Below are 23,498 nucleotides of genomic sequence, written 5' to 3'. Positions count from 1 at the left end.
AGTCACTCTTGGTCGTTCCACTCATCACGTGGGGCACAGGTATACAAGCTAAACTGTCTGAATTTGCTGTTTAGTTTGATCTATTATTTATAATTGTAAGTTAAATGTAACAATGTCTTAAAACCCTGAAATTCATTTTGAAACACCCTGTATATTTGAGACACATTAAGTGAACACTGTTATTTTATCGTAGCTGAATATAAACCTTATCATCACTAATCCAAGAAACTGTCAGTGATCTACTGCTAATAGTTTACAGCAGTAGGTACTTCTGCTGTTACTGACATGCAGAAAACATTTGAAAGTGGACTATCACCTTGACGATGTCGTGCATGAGGCTGTAGCGGAACATCCAGTCGAGCTGTATCTGCTCGTTCTCCAGGATGTCCTGCAGGCTGCCCTTGGGGCAGTACTCGGTCAGCAGGTAGCAGTTGGGCGGGTCCACGCAGGCGCCCAGGAAGCGCACCAGGTGGTCGTGGTGCAGGTCCTTCATCTGCAGCAGCACACGTTCCTGTAAACACTCAGCTAGCGACGTGGAAGAGTGGCTAAGCAGAAAATAAATCCAGTGGTTCGTAAGGGAAAAAAGGAAGAATAAATACCTTTGGAAGCACTGTTATTAACACAAAATACTGTTCAGTCTCTAACATGATCATATTGACTTCCCCGGCACTTGCGTGGGCTGGACAAAAATATAGAAACATTGAAAATAACACAGATTGCCATGGGTAATATTGTAAAGGAAACACGTTGACATTCAAAACAACTACCAGGAATCGATAAACAGAGGATCGGTATGGTTTTCAAAGGGAAATCTTAAACTATTTACTTACTTATCCGTGGCTTGGGCCTTAGTGACCATATACCTCTTCCACACTGCTCCTCAACCGTTCCCGATTGCAAGCCTCCTGCCACCACTCGCCCGCCCCTAGCCCCATGTCCTCGGTGTCCTTTTCAATATTGCCCTTCCATCTTGTCCGCGGTCGTCCTCAGTATCTCCTTCCAGCTACAGCTCCCAGAAACACATCATGGGGTGTCCTCCCTTAATTCATCCTTGCTACATGTCCAGCCCAGGTCAACCTTCTTCTTATTATTCTTTTTATAATGTCAGGCTGTGCGTAAAGCTCTTTCAATTATTGTTTTTTTCGAATTTTCCATTAGCCTATTTGTGAATCTGTCACGGGACCATATACTTTTCTCAGGATTTTTCGTTCAAAAACAAGTAGTTAAACCATACTTCCTGCTAAATAGTGACAATCTCAGGTAACGACCATGGAGATACACTCTTCTCTCAAAGCAGACCACGAAGCTCACTAATACTGAGACCTGATGACTATGAAACTCGCCGGCCGGTGTGACCGTGCGGTTCTAGGTGCTTCAGTCTGGAACCGTGCGACCGCTACGGTCGCAGGTTCAAATCCTGCCTCGGGCATGGATGTGTGTGATGGCCTTCGGTTGGTTAGGTTTAAGTTGTTCTAAATTCTAGGGGACTGATGACCGCAGGTGTTAAGACCCATAGTGCTCAGAGCCATCTGAACCATTTTTGAACTATGAAGCTCGGGGGAAATGCGACAGTTCAATCATGTGCTCACAAAACCAGACCTGGACAGTGCGAGTTGTGTGAACCGGAGCCCTTTAGTCTTAGAAAACAGCATCAGCATTGGCGAAAATACATTGTACCATGGGATGGACCTGATCATCCAAAACGGCAGTAATGTGACCTTACAGTATAACCGTATGGCTCATAGACTACCAAATCATCACCAAATTCCAGCCAAGGTTCAATCTTGAGGCGCAATCGTGGACAGAAGTCGGGAACAGCGTCAAACAAGACTCACGTGACCAAATAACATTCTTCGATTGCTCCATAGTCGTGATCTTATGGTTTCAGCACCACGTGTTATGTTATGGGTATTAGCATCATTGATGAGTGGTGCTGGAATTGGTTCCGACATGGTTCGCAAGTTCTACATTCAGTTCTGCTGTTACTTTTGAAGCAACCGTCGTCTTATTTTTCGTCGCAATGTCCTTCGATGACCTTTTGTCACGATTATTCAACACATACGTCCACGTTGTGACATATTTTTCCACTTACCTTATATGCGGTATACACTCCTGGAAATTGAAATAAGAACACCGTGAATTCATTGTCCCAGGAAGGGGAAACTTTATTGACACATTCCTGGGGTCAGATACATGACATGATCACACTGACAGAACCACAGGCACATAGACACAGGCAACAGAGCATGCACAATGTCGGCACTAGTACAGTGTATATCCACCTTTCGCAGCAATGCAGGCTGCTATTCTCCCATGGAGACGATCGTAGGGATGCTGGATGTAGTCATGTGGAACGGCTTGCCATGCTATTTCCACCTGGCGCCTCAGTTGGACCAGCGTTCGTGCTGGACGTGCAGACCGCGTGAGACGACGCTTCATCCAGTCCCAAACATGCTCAATGGGGGACAGATCCGGAGATCTTGCTGGCCAGGGTAGTTGACTTACACCTTCTAGAGCACGTTGGGTGGCACGGGATACATGCGGACGTGCATTGTCCTGTTGGAACAGCAAGTTCCCTTGCCGGTCTAGGAATGGTAGAACGATGGGTTCGATGACGGTTTGGATGTACCGTGCACTATTCAGTGTCCCCTCGACGATCACCAGTGGTGTACGGCCAGTGTAGGAGATCGGTCCCCACACCATGATGCCGGGTGTTGGCCCTGTGTGCCTCGGTCGTATGCAGTCCTGATTGTGGCGCTCACCTGCACGGCGCCAAACACGCATACGACCATCATTGGCACCAAGGCAGAAGCGACTCTCATCGCTGAAGACGACACGTCTCCATTCGTCCCTCCATTCACGCCTGTCGCGACACCACTGGAGGCGGGCTGCACGATGTTGGGCCGTGAGCGGAAGACGGCCTAACGGTGTGCGGGACCGTAGCCCAGCTTCATGGAGACGGTTGCGAATGGTCCTCGCCGATACCCCAGGAGCAACAGTGTCCCTAATTTGCTGGGAAGTGGCGGTGCGGTCCCCTACGGCACTGCGTAGGATCCTACGGTCTTGGCGTGCATCCGTGCGTCGCTGCGGTCCGGTCCCAGGTCGACGGGCACGTGCACCTTCCGCCGACCACTGGCGACAACATCGATGTACTGTGGAGACCTCACGCCCCACGTGTTGAGCAATTCGGCGGTACGTCAACCCGGCCTCCCGCATGCCCACTATACGCCCTCGCTCAAAGTCCGTCAACTGCACATACGGTTCACGTCCACGCTGTCGCGGCATGCTACCAGTGTTAAAGACTGCGATGGAGCTCCGTATGCCACGGCAAACTGGCTGACACTGACTGCGGCGGTGCACAAATGCTGCGCAGCTAGCGCCATTCGACGGCCAACACCGCGGTTCCTGGTGTGTCCGCTGTGCCGTGCGTGTGATCATTGCTTGTACAGCCCTCTCGCAGTGTCCGGAGCAAGTATGGTGGGTCTGACACACCGGTGTCAATGTGTTCTTTTTTCCATTTCCAGGAGTGTATATCTACGATACGTTGTCTCTTGAAACAAGAAACACTGTGGCTACCGTGGTTATGGTCAGCTCCCACCATACGAACGCCGACAGTTCTCCCACGTCTGAATTCACTTACCTCCAACATAATGCACTCACAGCAACACAGAGCACAGCTCTGGCCACTGCTGGCACTTGAATCGTACTGAAGTCATTGTGCAGATGTTGCTCGTGGTAAAATATAGCAGCGCAACCAACACGCTCGGCTAGCGTCCGAAATTACGTGCAAGGATGCACGTCTTGCTGTATTTCCACATTTTTGTCTAACCCCGAAACCTGCGTTGTTTGTGAGGAGTACGTACTTACAAGAGAAATCATAACATTATGCAGCGTGATCGAGATGAAAGTGTAGGGCACTGACTACAGTTTCATCAAAAAACTAAGGAATGGCTTAGCACAAGGATCACTGCTCGCACCACTGCTGTTTAGCTTCTTTATTGCAGACCTGCCGGAATCACAATCAAGACAGTTCGGGTATGCTGACGACTGGGCCCTCGCTACAAGATGTAGCACAATTGAAGCATCTGAGGACATCCTAACCAACGAGCTGAAGATAATGGCTGAATATTTCCGTAAGTGGAGACTTAACCAAATGCTTCCAAAACAGAGGTTAGTTGCTTCCATCTCAACGACAAACTCTCTGTAAAGGAGTTCAACATTCGATTTGAAAACACCATCCTCAGGCACAATAAAACTCCGAAGTACTTGGGCATGATTTGTCTGTTTCGTTCTTATGTGTCCGTATTGCCGTACGATAAATAAATAATAATAATATTTATAAGTGTGATAAGAAATGAGTTACCGTTGCTAATGACCAGGTAAATTACTTATTATGGAAGATGGTTTACGTAATCATCGTTGGCGTTTATGCACGATCTCTTTCCTGTTTAGACTGCGTTGTGGTGAAAGTCCAAAGTGACACCACCACAATGTTCATTCACTCTGTACGTCGGCGTCGCTGCAACTATAGACTCGAATTAGTCCTACCGTGGAGCTCTTTCTTTGATTTCAACCTTTACTGTGGTGTCACCGCCAGACACCACACTTGGTAAGTGGTAGCCTTTAAATCGGCCGCTGTCCGGTAGCGTACGTCGGACCCGCGTGTCGCCACTATCAGTGATTGCAGACCGAGCGCCGCCACACGGCAGGTCTAGAGAGACGTCCTAGCACTCGCCCCAGTTGTACAGCCGACTTAGCTAGCGATGGTTCACTGACAAATTACGCTCTCATTTGCCGAGACGATAGTTAGCATAGCCTTTAGCTCCGTCATTTGCTACGACCTAGCAATGCGCCATTATCAATTGCTATTTATCTTGTGATGCATGTACCGTCAGACCGATGTTCACCAATTATCGATTAACGTTAAGTATTCCAGAAGCTACGTACGTTTTTTACTAGACTCAACTCCTTTAACTGTTCCAGACCTCACGCCAGCCTGCGTGAGCTTAAACGCGTGCCTTTCGGCTACCTCATAGTGGCTTGGCTGCCTCGCCAAGTCACAACATTTACTGCGTAGAGTTTTCCTGTTTGCTTAATCGGCGTCGGTCTGCTACAGGATACTTAAATTTGTGAAAATGTGTTGACACTTTACACTTACGCTGTCACAATATCGTTTTAATAGTGCAATTTAAGGATTTCATCGTTTTTACAGTATTTAAAGATCTTTTATCTTGAAACACCCTCTGTCAGCCACAGTCAATCGGCAGCCAGCGCATTTAGTCTCCCCAAAACCCTGAAGTGAGATAAAATTCAAGGTCATGCGAGATAAGCAACCTTTAGGAGCGTGACTCAGAATGCTTACTTTCTTTGTGGCCAGAAACCGTCACAACATCGTCTTTACATCTGTTCCACTAACGCTCGCAAGTTGTTGTCACGTCGTTGCTCACAATATTCCTGTATCAGAAACCAAAGCTATTTCGATCATGCGCCAAGTAATCTTTAGAATAAAGTGCAATTCTAAACTGGAGGTGTGCCCTTGCCTTCATTCCTTAATAATTACTAAACATTAAGTATGTTGCATATTAGATGTAGCTAATAGCATGCGACTCGTAATAAATGTAACGCAAAAAATGTAAAATACCTTGTTATATACAACATAGGGCATGATCGCTCTAAAATTGTCATGTTAATTAAATAGGTAAATAAACTCCCACGGTAAAAAAAGACCTACGTGAGACTAAAGCCATGCAAACGAGTGACGATTAAAGACCTAACCATTGTATTACTAGTTGGAAACCGTACAGCCGGCTGACCTGACTTACAGTTCGTAGCTCTTGCATAATCCATTGCAAAGAGATACTAGCCGCGCTCCAGAAAGGAAGTTGAGGAAGTGTCAATACGAAGGAAATGAGACCAACAACTTATAAACTAGATTTAATTTATAGTTCTTAATCTGGAATTGTACGTGGGTGTGTGTTTGGTGCGGGGGCGGGAGGAAGTCGAGGAATCATTTGCGTTGTGGAAAAAACGAGATAGCGTCACCAGTATTTAATAACACAATAATGGGTGTGGCTTAATATTCAGAGTTATTGTAGACAGATCAGCGCCGTCCAACAGAATATTTAACACATTATTAATAATATTAATAAAATAACACGCACAAATACATACATACACACACTCAAACACACACACACACACACACACATATATATATATATATATATATATATATATATATATATATATATATATATATATATATATATATACTAAACGCTAGGCATGGAACGTAATGGTGGGACAAAGAATATATGACATAAAGAGAACATGTACATACCCTTTTTAATTCGAGGAGGAGAGCTCTATTTAGTTCCACCTTTTTGTTTATTTCTTTAAGAGCAACTTTCGAGCCCTGAAACAATCACCATAGTTTTCTTATACTCGTAAATACAGTAAAAATAAGTAAGTTTTATGACTAATAATTACTGTTGTTAAAGCTTTTGAAAAATATTCTTGAATCTGACATTGGCAAAAAATCGCTTACCCTATAGATAGCTGTCTGTACGTACATCTGCTTGTTTCCATCACCTATGCTGAAATCATCATCCGAGATTGTCTGAAAAAAGTGTTAATCCATGACATTACAAAAAGTTTGTTGTGAGTTACTTAGCTTCGTTAATTAAAATTATAGCTCAGGTATTTTCATAAACCTTCACAAATATCATAGTCATGAGAACTTCATTCACTTTAACAAAAATGTACTGCGACATAATTACATGAATATTCCTGATAATGTCAAAATAGGAGGCAGCGACCGAAAGTGTAACATAAAATTAAAAATATTTCAAAACTTCGAATAAAACTTTTTAAAATTTCCAGAACTTTTCATATGTTGTCTTAATCGCATTTAACATGAAAAAACGTTAGTTTTGCGAAATAATATCCAGTTCAGTAGCTTAACTACCATCTTTAGATCACTTGCAAATGCAGTTGCAGTATACGACAACATTGCATCGTCCATAACAGTCTTATTTTCAATCTTCAGGTAAAATATGTTACCCTACTCTATCTGTGTCTGCTACTGAAACAAAACGCCAGTTCAGCATCGTAAAAATTTTATATGCTGATACATCTATATAATTACTATCGTTACAGTTGTAACTGTAAACAGAGATTTTCCAGGTAAACTGTACTTGAAGTCAAGTGGACAAGTTGCTTAGTGTGACGATGTTGTACATATATTTTATGTTCTACTTTTGAATTCAAGTACAGCTTACTTGGCAAATTTCTGCTTACAGTTACCGACTGTAACGAAAATAATTAAAAGGACGTGTCATCTGATGATGGTAGTTAAGCTACCGAAACTTGTCATCACTCTGTAAAAAAAGATTTTAGTGTTAAATGCGATTAGAGACAATATACAGAATTTTTTTTGCAAATGTTAAACAGATTTATAGGAAGTTTTAAAATTTTTATAATTTCACATTTGATTAAATAATCGCATTTGAATTTTTTGTGTCAATTTATAAGGCGCTGTCTTACAGCCACAGTATTGTTGGATTTTTTTTAACAGAAGCTTGTAAAAGGCAAAACACTAGAATGTACAAGAATTTCTGCAAAAACCGAGAATTACATTTGGAGTAGCTGTCCAGGAATGTTATTGAAATCTAAAGAGGGAAAAATTGGTTATTGTATTTTTCCCTTGCAATCAGTAATGATTAGTAACGATCTAATCTTATTGTTATTAGAGTCCAGTACGAAAATGATAATTTTTGGATCGCTGAGAAAAAATAAAGTAACTTTCTTCTACGTTTCAAGACAAATTTATTGAGCCACTTCTTTGACTATCAGTAAATGTACATTTCGTTCCCACAGAAATGCAAAATAAAACTCTTGCCAAATTTGCTGGTACAGTCTCTCCAGAAGAGACATCGTTGACCCTAACAGCGAGGCCGTGCAGTGGTTAGCACACTGGACACGTATTCCAGAGGACGATGTTAAAGTCCGTGTTTGGCCATCCAGGTTTAGGTTTTCCATAATTTGGATCAATGGCTTTAGGCAAATTCCGGGATGGTTCCTCTCAAAGGGTACGGACGTTTCCTCCTCCAGCCTTGAAACAATGACGGCTTGTGCTTCGTATCCAATTACTTCGTTGTTGATGGGACGTTAGTCATCAATCTTCCTTTCTCCTTTCTGCTGGAATACCAGTCTCCCCATTTTATGGCACTAATGAACAACAAAGAAACAAAATCATTAAGAAATGTCGTAAAAAGCGTCAGGATTTGAGTCTGGAGCTTGTTCCAGCGAGCAGGATATTCAGATCACTTATGGGAATAAGCCTTCTTGCAAGAACACAAGTCACGTCGTCTTCAGTTGAGTCTTTCTTCCATTGTTTCTTTTTTCCTTTGTGTGTGTCCTGTAGCTACCAACAGAATTGTGACACAGAAGTCTAAATTAAGGAAACCCGTCATCATTCGTTGACGTGTACTGATATGTTCTCGGTTTCATAGTTATTTACAGTGTGTGTTGTCTTTCTGTATATGCCGTCTTTTTGCTGACGCAAACCTCTCCCTCCCCTCTCTCCGTCCCTCCACCCAGCACAGGGTTCAAGCTTCTATGCAGATTCATGTCTCACCTCATCTGTGCTTTGAAACTTACTAGGTCTCCATATGTCGAAATATCAGCCTTTCTGTGGGACGTAACCCTTGGAAGTTATATGCACAGTGGCAGCGTTAATCAAACGAATTGAAAGCCTAAACTAAAATTTATAAGGACTGTAAAACCAATATTTAGTTTCCAATAAATCCAAGAAATGAGTCAGAATTAAGGTTAACAAAACAGAGTTATCTGAATTTCATTCAAGTGACATCAAGGTGCCACGTAGATAAACGAAGAAAGAATGAACTTCGTTTCATATGCGCGACTTTAACTTTATGAGTCACTCAATGCTAATTTCAGAACTTCACTGCCGGCCGTTGTGACCGAGCGGTTCTAGGCGCTTAAGTCCGGAACTGCGCTGCTGCTACGGTCGCAGGTTCGAATCTTGCCTCGGACATGGACGTGTGTGATGTCCTAAGGTTAGTTAGGTTTCAGTAGTTCAAGTGTAGGGGACTGATGACCTCAGATGTTAAGTCCCATAGTGCTCAGAGCCATTTGAACCATTTTTATAGAACCCCACTATCATAGCGTGCCTGACGATGCAGGTGAAGCACACAAAAGACTTCGTGGAGGTACACACCTTTGGCCATTATCTAAATACTTAGAGATGCAATACTCCGTAACAGGTTGAACGGCCACCAGTGTGCGTTAGGGTGGTAGGCGTTTAGTGTTGTTACCAGGCCTGGGGAAAGTGGTAGCAAATCGACTATTCACGTTGGTGTGTGGAATGTATGGGTCTGGTGACATACCATCTGACTATCGGAAAGATATCATCCACACAATTCCGAAGACTGCAAGAGGCGACAAGTGCGAGAATTATCGTACAATCAGCTCGACATCTCATGCATCCAGGCTGTTGACAAAAATAATAAACGATACAGAAGAATGGAAAAGAAAACTGTGACCAGAGAGTCCATTCTGACGTTGCGGTTCATAATGGTGGCAATACTAAGGAAAAATCAGGATACGTTCATAGGATTTGTCGACCTCGATAAAGCTTTCAACAAGGTAAGAAGGTGCAAGCGGTTCGAAATTTTGAGAAAAATAGGAGTAAGCTACAGGGAGAGACAGGTAATACACAGTATGTACAAGAGACAAGAGAGAATAATTAGAGTGGACGATCGAGGTGCTCGGATTAAAAAGAGTGTAAGACAGGGATGTAGTCTTTCGCCCCTACTGTTCAATCTGTGCATCGAAGAAGAAATGATGAGAACAAAAGGAAGGTTCTGGAGTGGGATTAAAACGCAAGGTGAAAGGATATCAATGATACGATTCGCTGATGACGTTGCTATCCCTAGTGAAAGTGAAGAAGAATTACATGATCTGCTGAACGGAATGAACAATCGAATGAATATAGAGTATGGATTGAGAGTAAATCGAAGAAAGAGAAAAGTAATGATAAGTAGCAGAAATGAGAACAACGAGAAACTTAACATCAGGGTGTATCGTCACGGAGTAGATGAAGTTAAGGAATACTGCTACCTAGGCAGGAAAATAACCTACGACGGATGGAGCAAGGAGGACATCAAAAGCAGAACAGCACTGGCAAAAAGGGCATTCCAGACCAAGAGAAGGCTACTACGTCAAAGATAGGATTTAATTTGAGGGAGAAATTTCTTAGAATGTACGTTTGGAACACAGCGTGGACTGCGGGAAAACCGGAAAAGAAGAGAATCTAAGCATTTGAGATGTGGTGCTACAGACGAATGTTGAAAATCAGGTGAACTCAAAAGGTAAGGAAGGACGAGGTTCTGCGCAGAATCGGAGAGAGAAGGAATATGAGGAAATCCTTGACAGGGAGAAGGAAAAGGATGATAGGACATTTGTCAAGACAACAGAGAATGACTTCCATGGTACTAGAGGGAGCTCTAGAGGACAAAACGCGTAGAAGAAGACAGAGACTGAAATACATCCAGCAAGTAATTGAGGACATAGGTCCCAAGTGATACTCTGAAATGAAGAGGTTGGCAAATGAGAGGAATTCGTAGCAGGTCGCATCAAACCAGTCGAAAAAAAAGAAACACAAAGGCGTCTAGGGTATACAAGGATCGTTAACAGCTTCAGATGCTGACTAACGACTGTTGAAACAGACGTACTTGTTATGTACTAGTGATGTGTCAGGGGCAGCTATTGGACTACATGGGAACGTGAGGGCAGAGATGCTCCTCACCAACAATCCTTTCGAAGACGTCTGTCCGCTACAAGGCGGCTCGCCATATTATACACCAAGCACATCGTAAACTCTTCGCATCGGCGCCTGCCATCTGTGAACAAGTAACGAAGAGCCTGCAACATTCTGCGGTGTCCTACACCACTGGTCGGAGATTCCATCGCCGGGGAACATGATGATCACCTGGAGAGTGGTCCCATTCTTCCAACGTTTTGGAGAGGCACAACGGTGTTCCTTCTGGCGTAATGGTGAGAGAGACACCAAGTACGACTTCAAGGCATGGCTGGTACTGAGTGACGAACAGCACAACGGTATATTTTGTGTCCTCATGTGTTAGCTCTCATACGACAGTTTCGTGGTGCTATTTTTCATAAGGACGATGCTCGTTTACACATGGCACGTGTCTGTACGAATTGTTTGGATGGTGCTGAGATACACCCGTGGCCAGCAAGATACACAGACACGTCCATCATCGAGCAGTGTCAGGAGAGGACACAACCACTTTATGAGATCCTTACCAGCCCAGTCAGTGTATGCACGGAAGCCAGGAGGGGTGCGACAACATATTGTAAGTGGGTTCATAAGTCCAAGTTCTTTGTAAAATTGTTTCGATGCTTAATTAGTAAGATAACATCATATATCCTCTCAAACCATGAAGCTTCATTTCGTTTCCTTCTCCTCTCTTTGGTGATTCACTATTTCTGTGAGGCAGTTCATAATTCGAATAAAATGTAGCAAATGTTACACTATTTCCATTTGACACTCCATTTTCCAACGTTTAAACAAGACTTTTTCTAACTTTCAACTTAGTTACATGCAATGCATCACCGCAAAAACAACTCTAGAATCCGAAATTAAAAAAAAAAAAAAACCATCATTTGATACATACGCTGATAGCAACTTGTATGTCAACTTGACAAACCGCAAAAACCACAAACATTAGAATCTTGAAATATTTTCCAGGTAAATTTTGGCAGCTATGGTAAATTATATACTTACGTATTCCTCATGTGATGTACTGCATGAGAAACGTTCACACCACTGCTGTTACAGCATTATGTTTACTGGGTTTGTCGAAAATATTTCACGCGGTAAATCAAACCTGCATTCCGCACTCTCATCACTGAGAGTGCGGAAACGTGGGCCCCTGATCGGAACCGAAGGCCCTCTCGTGTACCGTCGACGACTGCGCGATGCAAAGCTTTATGTCTCGCCTGGGCCCGTCAACACCGACAGTGGATTTTGAAGACTGGAAACGTGTTATCTGGTCGGACGAGTCTCGTTTTAAATTGTATCGAGCGACTGGACGTGTACGGGTATCGAGACATCTCATGAATCCTAGGAACCTGCATGTCAACAGGGGACTGTTCAAGCTGGTGGACGCTCTGTAATGGCGTGGGGCGTGTGTAGTTGGATACGACTCTGACAGGTGACACGTACGTAAGCATCCTGCCTGATCCCCTGCATCCATTCATGTCCATTGTGCATTCTGACAGACTTGGGCAATTCCAGCATGACAACGCGACACCCCACAAGTCCAGAATTGCTACAGAGTGACTCCAGAAACACTCTTCTGTGTTTTAACACTTCCGCTGGCCACCAAACTCACGAGACATGGACATTATTGAGAGTATCTGGGATGCCTTGCAACGTTCTGTTCAGCAGAGACGTCCACCCCCTCGTACTCTTACGAATTTATGGACAGCCCTGCAGGATTCATGGTGTCAATTCCCTACAGCACTACTTTAGACGTTTGTCGAGTCCATGCCACGTTGTGCTGCGGCTCTTCTGGTTGCTCGCGGGGGCCCTACACGATATTAGGCAGGTGCACCAGTTTCTTTGGCTCTTCAACGTACATACCCTCCACTGCTAGTGCTGCCACCTGCGGTCTGTGAGCCATTACTGCACGTTGATGTCGAAGATAGCCGGTGGTTACATTAATATGACTAGATTGTGTGAGTAAGGGGCCAATGCCCGAGAATACTCCTTGTAAAACAGAAGTGGGATTCTATCCGGACCTGGTGACTAATTTGGTTTGAAATCTTTCAGTTGATGTTCAATGCCAGGGATGGTAGTTTCTATCTACTCCATATGACAGTTATTGCGGAGGTCAAAAGATGGAATCTCTACGCTTGTTCTGTACAAACGGTTTTTTAAAAGCGAAATTTAAATCTTTAGCTTCACTTTTGACAATCAGGCTCGTTGACGAGTAATTGGATAGAAGCCTTCTAACGGTTTAGTGTTATGAATTTTCTCGCATTCTCAGAAAGATCATTCGCTAAGGTTTTGTGGTCGAAGTTAACGTATTCTTCGCGCATCCATCTTAGAACGGAAAGTGCAAACATCTCTATTCTCTCAGCAGTTTCTTACGTTCATCATACTGGAACTAAAGTATGTTCATTTGCTGTCGTAGTAGGATGCTAATCACTACTTACCTGCTCTTTCCAACATAAAACTGTATAGCCTTCTTGATGGGTTTATTACCTTAGTAATAATCGTGGGTATGACGACATAGTGATCGGAAACGCCAGGCTCCATACAGGCAGTGTATAAGGTCAGGCCCGTTTCTGTCTACGAGGACTAAAATATTTACGTTGTGTACTCAATGAAGTTTCCGGAGAAACTGGTCAGAAATACTTCGCAAATCTGTCAGTCCTTATCATTCGTAGTGATTCCATAGATATCTCAGCCTATACTCAATTGAGTAAAGTCCATTACAATCCAATATCCTTGTTTTACATTTGTTGATATTCATCTTATCCTCCTTTCAATATGCAACTAATCTCCGAAGTCTGCTACTGTAATTCCGTTTCCAAATTTCTCCTCGTTTTACTCAACGCACAGATTGAATAACACCTGGCATACGCTACTGGCTCGTCTCACTTCCTTCTCAACTATAGATTGCCATTCATTTATATTGACTCTTATATCAACGATCTTGCTTCTGAAAAGGTTGTAGAGGACATTGAAATGACTGCATTTTATCCATGTTGTATAAAGAATTTCAGAAATTAGTCGTAAGTCTAATTTCGATTATTTATACAGGCTATTCCCCTCGGATAAAATGCTATAGGTACAGTATCGTGGAAGGTGTAATATGGAGATGTTAGGGAGGCACAAAAGCATATTTGTGAACCTGGCGTCAGTTCTCTGGACAGACTGAAAAGATTGCAAGGAGCATAGCTGTATGTAGTGTTCTGCTGTCACCAGCGTTGTCCAGCGTGTGTGCAGTAACAATAGTAAACAGATGGAAAGCAACAGAGAAAAATTGTTCTTCGTATTGTAAGTTGTCTTGCGCAGACTGTGTACAATTAAGAAAGCAATTTACAACATGGAACCACTAAACGAGGCAGTGCACTTTTCAAGACTCTGACTTCATACACTACTGGCCATTAAAATTGCTACACCAAGAAGAAATGCAGTTGATAAACAGGTATTCATTGGACAAATATATTATACTAGAACTGACATGTGATTACATTTTCACGCAATTTGGGTGCATAGATCCTGAGAAATCAGTACCCACAGCAACCACCTCCAGCCGTAATAACGGCCTTGATACGCCTGGGCATTGAGTCAGACAAAGCTTGGATGGTGTGTAGAGGTACAGCTGCCCATGCAGCTTCAACACGATACCACAGTTAATCAAGAGTAGTGACTGGCGTATGTGACGAGCCAGTTTCTCGGCCACCAATTGACCAGACGTTTTCAACTGGTGAGAGATCTGGAGAATGTGCAAGCCAGGGATGCAGTCGAACATTTCCTGTATCCAGAGAGGCCCGTACAGGACCTGCAACATGGAGTGGTGCATTATCCTGCTGAAGTGTAGGGTTTCGCAGGGATCGAATGAGGGGTAGAGCCACGGGTCGTAATACATCTGAAATGTAATGTCCACTGTTCAAAGTGCAGTCAATGTGAACAAGAGGTGACCGAAACGTGTAACCAATGGCACCCCATACCATCACGCCGGGTGATACGCAAGTATGGCGATGACGTATACACGCTTCCAATGTGCGTTCACCGCGATGTCGCCAAACACGGATGCGACCATCATGATGCTGTAAACAGAACCTGGATTCATCCGAAAAAACGACGTTTTGGCATTCGTGCACCCAGGTTCGTCGTCGAGTACACCATCGCAGGCGCTCCTGTCTGTGATGAAGCGTCAAGGGTAACCGCAGCCATGTCTCCGAGATGATAGTCCATGCTGCTGCAAACGTTGTCGAACTGTTCGTGCAGATGGTTATTGTCTTGCAAACGTACCCATCTGTTGAGTCAGGGATCGAGACGTGGCTGCACGATCCGTTACAGCCACGCGAATAAGATGCCTGTCATCTCGACTGCTAGTGATACGAGGCCGTTGGGATCCAGCACGGCGTTCCGTATTACCCTCCTGACCCCACCAATTCCATATTCTGCCAACAGTCATTGGATCTCGACCAACGCGAGCAGCAATGTCGCGATACGATAAACGGCAGTCGCGATAGGCTGCAGTCCGTCCTTTATCAAAGCCGGAAACGTGATGGTACGCATTTCTCCTCCTTACACGAGGCATCACAACAACGTTTCGCCAGGCAACGCCGGTCAACTGCTGTTTGTGGATGAGAAATCGGTTGGAAACGTTCCTCATTTTCAGCACATTGTAGGTGTCGCCACGGCGCCAACCTTGTGTGAATGCTCTGAAAGGCTAACATTTACATAAGACAGGATCTTCTTCCTGTCGGTTAAATTTCGCGTCTGTAGCACGTCATCTTCGTGGTGTAGCAATTTTAATGGCCAGTAGTGTAGTAGAGAGGCTGGAGTTTTCTGTATACAGCTATCCTGGTGCAGGTATTTTGTGGTTTTCAAAAATCAGTTCAGGTAAATGCAAGGTGATTCGTGCAATGAAAACACACCTATAGTGATATATAATCTTTGTATGTGTACATTTGACCCGTGTATTTCCTTTGCATTAAGGTGATTAAATCCATGTCATTGATGGCAGGATGAACAAAAATAGAAAACATGACATTGAACATACTACGTGTGAAGCTCAAGATGAAGGTGGACAGACCACGAGTGGCGGTCCATTACTCACCGCCTGGCTGCCGCGCCGCTTCCCGAAGCTGGTGAGGCTGCCCCTCGTGCGGCCGTGGGAGAGCAGCAGCAGGTCGTGCCACTGGACGCGCCACGTCATGGAGGCGATCTCCGCCTCCAGCCGGTAGCGCCTGCCGACCATCCCATAACAACAGCGTATGAAAATCTGACGCATGTCAGCAGTACCGACGGGCTAAACTATTAATTACAAATATTAAGTCACATCATTCGAGTTCCAACCAGGTTGTAGATTGTACAAAAACATTCTAAAGCTGAACAAGTCAGTAAGCCGTTGGTCCATCTCTGGCCATTATTAAAGCTGTTGTTCGGCTTCGCATTGACTGATAGAGCTGTTGCATATCTCCATGAGGGACAATATCTCGAGCTAGTTGTAGGGCACTGCCCACAATGCTGCGGACATTCTGAACTGAGGAAACATCCAACGACCTTCCTGGCCAATGGGTGGTTTGGCAAGCGCGAAGACAAGCAGTAGAAACACCCACAGTGAAAGAGCGGACATTATCTTGCCGAAACGTAAACTCGGGATGGCTTTCCATGAAGGGCAACAAAACAAGCTGCACAATATCTTAGACGGACCACTGTGTTGCAAGTGTGCCACAGATGAGAATCAAAGCGATATCCTAGACGATCGCTACAGGTTGACGGGCGATATGGCGGGCGACAGTGAAGTCTACGCTGATCGTCGGACTTATTTCGAAGCGAGACCTATCACTGAAGACCTTTTGTATTTCCATCCTCTTATCAGGACGTCTCTGGGACGACGGCCGTTAACTGTCGTGACAAAATATAAAAACACCTGCGGCCGTCCTTATGATTTTATTTTATTTTGTTTCTTCGCTACCAGTTTCGAAGCTTCATTGCGTCATCTTCAGGCTGTTTTGATGCGGTACAGTTTGATACGAACCCATCAGCTGCCAGCATTACTGGATTCGCAGATAATCTGGAACTTCCGTGTCAGCACTCCAACCTGCAGCTGTCAACTGTCTCGTGTCAATTGAGAGTTGATGGAGTTGCCGGCCGTTGTGGCCCAGCGGTTCTAGGCGCTTCAGTCTGGAACCACGCGACCGCTACGGTTGCAGGTTCGAATCCTGCCTCGGACATGGATGTGTGTGATGTCCATAGGTTAGTTAGGTTTTAGTAGTTCTAAGTTCTAGGAGACTGATGACCACAGATGTTAAGTCCCATAGTGCTCAGAGCCATTTGAACCATTTGGCTGGAGTGCCGAGACGGAAGTTTCGGATTATCTGCGAATCCAGTAATGCTGGCAACTGGTGTGTTACGCATGAGGATCGTATCAACCTGTACCGCATCAAAACAGCCTGAAGATGACGCAATGAAGTATCGTAACTGGTAGTGACAAAATAAAATAAAATCATAAGGACAGCCGTAGGTGTTTTTATTTCTTGTCACGATATCACTGAAGAGATTGCCTCTAGTCGATGAGATTCCAGGCCGAAGACGTGTACGGAGACGGCCCAGACAGCGATGGGATACCATCCTGAGTGTCACCTGCCATACACAACCACAAGCGATGATCTGGGGTATTATTTCTTTTCACAGCAGAAGCCCTTTGGTCGTCATCCGCGGCACCCTTACAGAACCATGATACGTTGGCGAAGTTCTACGGCCTGCTTTGTTGCCCCACATGGCAACATGCTCGCCTCACTTTGTAGCAAGACAATGCCCTCCCGCACAAATCAAAAGTTTCTACTGCTTCTCTTCGTGCTTACCAAACCCTACCTTGATCACCAAGGTCACTGGATCTTTTTCCAATTGAGAACTTCTGGAGCATTATGGGCAGCACCCTCGATCGATATGGAGATTTTGACTATTTAACACGTCAATTTTGCAGAATTTGGCACATTATCCCTCAGGAGGACATTCAACAACTCCGTCAATTAATAAGAAGCCGAATAATTCTTTGCATAATGGTCACAACTATACCAACTCGTTATTGACTTGCTCAATTTGTGTTGCTCCTTCTCTTGAATAAATCATCCAGTTTTTCGGAAATTGTAATACGTGTTTGTCAGTACATTACATCACATTACCGATTTTAGTCCCATTCGGATAATTTCTTTGTGATACTTTCAGAAAAAGAGGAGGATACAAAATATAATTTGCTGGTTGAGAGGGTATGTGCTATTATTTTATTCATTGCAAAATCGAGGTAAATTTGCAAAGAACTTGCCAGTAGGAGCCCATTAAACAGTATAACTTTGCACCCGCCTGGCCTAGATGCATGATATTATTGAGCTGAGAAAAGAGTCGCAAAGACGCGGTATTCTCGCCTCAGACAAGCTGGCTCACAATTGTTGCAATTGGCTCTTTATTCCTCGATATTGGCACTGGCACGGAATGAATATCCGAGATTGTCCCATACTGTTCTGTTGGGGCTGATCTGGGGATCTTGCTAGCCATGGGAGTACCTCAACACCCCTCAGACAGTTGACGTAGGCACACGTTATCTGTGGGCGAGTATTGTCCCGCGGAAAAATTGTACCATGATACTGTTGCATGTCCGTGACTTTTTGCTGTGCCATCAGTATCCTCAATCGTTACCGGCAGTGACGTGAAGTGATGCTAGGAGTATCATTTCCGTACCCCTCAAAACACTGGAAAATAGGGATCTCTTCCCATGTCACCACCATAGTCATCAAAGACGGTCATCTCGAGTTGTGAGTAACGGAGATTCATCGCTGAACTCAGTGTAACACCATTCGTGAGCAGTCCATGATTATAAATCACGGTATCACTCCAAATTCAGCTATTTGACTCGTGGTGTTGATGACAGCCTATGTGTGGGTAGATACTGCTCTTGTCCAGGTGCTATTAGTCTGTAAAAAAGTGTGTGGGATGACACAGGATGTTGCAAAGAGTGAGATGCTAGTCCTCGAATGCCAGGCGCAGATTTGAAGGTGATACGATGTGCTTTGTGTACAACGTAGCGATCCTCACTTTGGCTGGTCACATGTAGTTGATTGGAAACTTGACAATCGGTATTCCCATCCACATCTTCGCGTGCTGTCCAACATCGGACCACTGTCACATCCAAATGCACCACAAGTCTGGATACTGTACAATTAGACCAGATGGCGAAACGGAGATCCACAACGAGGTCCATTTCAAACTTTCCCACATACTGATAGCGTTGACTCACAGGAGTACACGGCATCTCCGATTTCTTCACACTGATCACTCTGCGCCTGATGTTGTTCGCTCCCCAAGTATATCTGTCAGAAGTGCTAAAAGCACTAGACATGAACAACACCAATGACGTCTGGTGGCCATTCTACACTGTAGAACCCAAGAAACTGGTACACATGCCTAATATCGAACACACAGAATTGCTGCAACACGACATGACGTTGACTCGACTAATGTCTGAAGTACTGCTGGAGGGAATTGACACCATGAATCTTGCAGCGCTGTCCATAAAGCCGTAAGAGGACGGGGCTGTGGAGATCTCTTCTGAAAAGCATGTTGCAAGCCATCCCATATATGCTCAATACTAATTATGTCTGGGGACTTTGGTGGCCAACAGAAGTCTTTAAACTAAGAAGAGTGTTCCTGGAGCCACTCTTTAGCAATCCTGGACGTGTGGGGTACCCCATTATCCTGCTGGAATTGCCCAAGTCCGTCGGAATGCACAATGGACATGATTGGATGGAGGTGATCAGACAGGATGCGTACGTACTTGTCACCTGCCCGAGTGACAGAAGTGCAACCCTTCCGCAAATTGTTGCAGATTTCAATGCTAGGCCATCAGCAAGAGTCAGCATGTTAACCATTCAATGACATATCAACAATATAAGCTTTCGGAGCTAAAGGTCCACTCATGTAACGTTGGTGAGTGCACGGCGCAAAGTTTTATGCCTCGCCTGGGCCCATCAACATGGACTGTTGATGACTAGAAACATTTTGCCCTGTAGGACGAGTCTCGTTTCAGATTGTATGGAGCGGATGGATGTGTATGGGTATGGAGACAACCTCATGAATCCATTCACCCTGCGTCAGCACTGGACTGTTCAAGGTGGTGAAGGCTCTGTAATGGTGTGTGGCGTGTGCAGTTGGAAAGATATGGGACCCCTCATACGTCTAGATTCTGACAGGTGACACGTACGTAAGCGTCCTGTTTGATCACGTGCATCCATTCATGTCCATTGTGCATTCCGTCGGATTTGGCCAATTCCAGCAGAACAATGCGACACTCCACAAGTCCAGAATTGCTGCAGAGTGGCTCCAGGAACACTCTTCTGATTTTAAACACTGCCGCTGGCCACCAAACTCCCCATACATGAACTTTATTGAGGATATCTGGGATGCCTCGCAACGTGCTGTTCATAAGGGATCTCCATCCGTCGCACTCTTACGGATTTATGGGCAGCCCTGCAGGATTCATGGTGTCAATTTTCTCCAGCACTACTTCAGACATTAGTCGTGTTCATGCCACGTCATGTTGCGACACTTCTGCGTGCTCGCCGGCTCCCTACACGATATTCGGCTGGTGTGCTAGTTTCTTCGGCTCTTCAATGTAAATCGTAAGGTGTCCACGCGTTCGGTAGGTAATCAGTCTTGGAAGTTACCTGAAGTCTCTGTTGTTCCGTTGTGGATAAGGAACAGCGGCTGAGCAAAGATTTACCAATGAAAATCACCAAAACAGCGGTATTTTTTGAAAACGAAAGTTTTTATTTAATTAATGTTGTTAGGCTTATTTGAACTTAAAAACCTGAATATCTTCATCTAGTGTTTTTTATAAAACTCAAAATGGTGATTTCGTTAATTTTGCTGGTTGTAGGTTAATCGCTTTATTGATTGTACTTAGCTTAAGACAAGGCAGTTTAATTGATGATGTTTTATTTTTGATAGTTTTTGGTCTTAAGAATTCTCGCGGGTGTTCACCCTGTTTATTTTGTATAAAACTGTTAATGCATAAATAGTAGTGAATGTTATATTGCGGACAGTTACCGCGGGCCGAATATACGTCAAGTGCTAGTGATCGTGGCAGACTCTTGGCTATGTGTATCTTATGTCCTGTTGTAAACGTACTTGGTGTCTCTTTGGCACGATGTGGTATTCTGTTGTAAGAGTTCCGGCAACTATTAGTGTTCCTTATTTGATTGATGCAGAGCTGGGCTGAGCAAATGAAATTTTTATTGCTTTTAGGGAATGACTTTTTTTCTTGGCCTGGTAATTTGCACTCCCACCTCCTCGCTCCCTACCGTTCAGAGAGTCCGTAGCGTAAAGCATCAGTTTCCGCTCCGCAGTGTTTCATGAAGTAAGGACACGTGCCTCTGCTAAAGGCGATCCGTTCGTCCGGTAGGGACATTAAGCTCGGCTTTCTCCTTGGTGGTTTTAAGGAAGCGTACGCCAAGTGGCGGTTTCAACCTCTGCCTTCTTTTATCATCATCATAGAACACAAACGTAATAACGCTCTGCACGCGCAACAATCATACTTGCCTATACGCCACAAATAGACACAAATAAAACTCTATCTCATGTTCGATTTCATGGGAATGACTGTGCCCGTCGACCACTAATGTAATCCAGGTCAGAAAGGGCGTCAACATCGGTCCTGTTGTCATCTCTTTTTATTGCATCGCAGGTCTAGACTTCAGCTGAGAATTATAATATCTCTTCCTCAAGTTAATTACAATAATGTACTAATTCTCTCTAGAATGTAAGTGTTCAAAATTCAAATGTGGGTGAAATCTTGTGGAACTTAACTGTTAAGGTCATCAGTCCCTAAGCTTACACACTACTTAACCTAAATTATCCTAAGGACAAACATACACACCCATGCCCGAGGGAGGCCTCGAACCTCCGCCGGGACCAGTCGCACAGTCCATGACTGCAGAGCCTCAGACCGCTCGGCTACTCCCGCGCGGCAATGTATGTGTAATGGGCGATTGTGGAGATAAAGAAAATGAAAAAAACTAGAACGTTATGAATGTTTGTTAAGTTAATTGCAAGAATTTTCCTAACAAAAAAACTTGAACATTCTCTGGAAGTAATAATAATTATTATTATTATCATTTTTGTATTTTCAGCAATAGAGATTCGCTGGAGGAAGAATTCTTCTTCTGAATCTCGGCGATGTCGGTCCCGGGACTCCACAGCTGCGCCGATCGCAGATTTAGTGTTGATGGCTCTGCACAAGCTCAAAGAAGAACAGGACGAGAATGAAAATTACAGCAGATCCTTAATCGTTGTAGGGAGAATAAATCCACGTCGGCGCTATTAAACGTTACTTTCGAGAAAACACGGCAAAGTATCTCGTCGCTGGTTTTGATCCATGTTGTTATAAATTCGATGCAGGCTCTTGAAATTAATTTCGCCACTGGATGTAAACCATGCTGGTAAAACTTAAACATATATAATGTCCAATGCGAAGTTTCGGGTTATTAAATTAGTAGTGTAGACTGTATAAGCATTAGTCCAACTAACGCTGGACTACTGCGGTGCATTCCTGAGTTAGACTGAAATATGAGTCGTTATAATTACGTTCGGTCAACATATACACTGATAGTAGGTGCACTCTCATCTGAAGTCTAGATTTGCAATGCAGTAAAAATTGATGAAATCACGACCATGCTGACCTTCTTTCTGTCGTACAAAAGTCTTACATAGGCGTAAAGAAAGAGACCACTGTGTGCGGCGGAAGAAAATCATTTGCTGCTAGACGTCTCAACCTGCACCTTGAGATCTTCCAGCCAACAAAACCACACAACTCGACTCTACCTGACGCCATGAATTCTCTCGGACATGTTCGAAAAGACAGTCACTATGTAAGCGTAGGCTTCCGCGGCCGTTGTCTTCTTCAATAAAATTCTTCAGGGTATCAGACCGCATCGTCATAATTTAAAATGCGCCAACGTTAACGTAAGGCCCTGATGAAGGCTAGCTGCAACGCTGGCCGAAACGTTGGCGCATTTTAAATTATGACGATGCGGTCTGATACCCTGAAGAATTTTATTGAAGACAGTTACTATGCATTCGTATAACTGATACGCCTAGCTGAGCGATGGATCCACCTTCATCAGTGTGGGGTCCTGCCCACTCGTCTCGTACAGACTGCCTTACGGATATTGCGTTCTCGGAATGCTATACAACAATTCAAGAAAATTTCATTAGTAGTTTTATTTCAACAAAGCAGATTCACAATACTTATCTTGTATTGACAACAAGCGTCGCAAGCGATGGGCGACATGCCAACAATAATGTTCTTCACTATAGACGATGTTCATGCAAGTTTGACACACAGTTTGTGGATCAGTGATAACAGCTGTCGCAGCGTTCTCTGCTAGGCCTGTCCGTATACTGTCCTGATGCTGAGCGGCCGAGGTAGTCAGGAGCATCCCTTATATTCTCCTCTTGTAGAGGCCGCCCTTGTCGTGGTGCGGTTCTTATCAACACACCATTTGCCGACGTCGTTTCACCTCCTTCTCTTCTCTTGCGTTCTTCATCTTCTCTCGCTGGGAAAGTGAATCGGCCGTGAGGCGTGCCGTGGTAGTCCGTCCATCTGCGATAACGCTGTGTACCGGATGGAGCATTCATTATTGCACCAGCC

General features: G+C 44.3%; 1 protein-coding gene across 1 annotated transcript in view; it reads right to left on the bottom strand.

Moving 5' to 3' along the window:
- Nucleotides 1–23,498, bottom strand: part of LOC124613802 (atrial natriuretic peptide receptor 1-like) — a 459,276-nt gene that overhangs the window by 201,984 nt on the left and 233,794 nt on the right. The window contains exons 7-10 of the mRNA XM_047142525.1: nucleotides 15,909–16,038; nucleotides 6,548–6,619; nucleotides 6,341–6,415; nucleotides 317–493 (exon numbers count right to left, since the gene is read on the bottom strand). Of these exons, the coding sequence (XP_046998481.1) occupies nucleotides 317–493; nucleotides 6,341–6,415; nucleotides 6,548–6,619; nucleotides 15,909–16,038 (454 nt within the window). The remainder of the gene's footprint in view (nucleotides 1–316; nucleotides 494–6,340; nucleotides 6,416–6,547; nucleotides 6,620–15,908; nucleotides 16,039–23,498) is intronic.

This window comes from Schistocerca americana, chromosome 4 (genome assembly GCF_021461395.2).
Source record: "Schistocerca americana isolate TAMUIC-IGC-003095 chromosome 4, iqSchAmer2.1, whole genome shotgun sequence".
In the NCBI taxonomy this organism is placed as follows: domain Eukaryota; kingdom Metazoa; phylum Arthropoda; class Insecta; order Orthoptera; family Acrididae; genus Schistocerca; species Schistocerca americana.
This window is presented reverse-complemented; position numbering and strand designations above follow the sequence as displayed.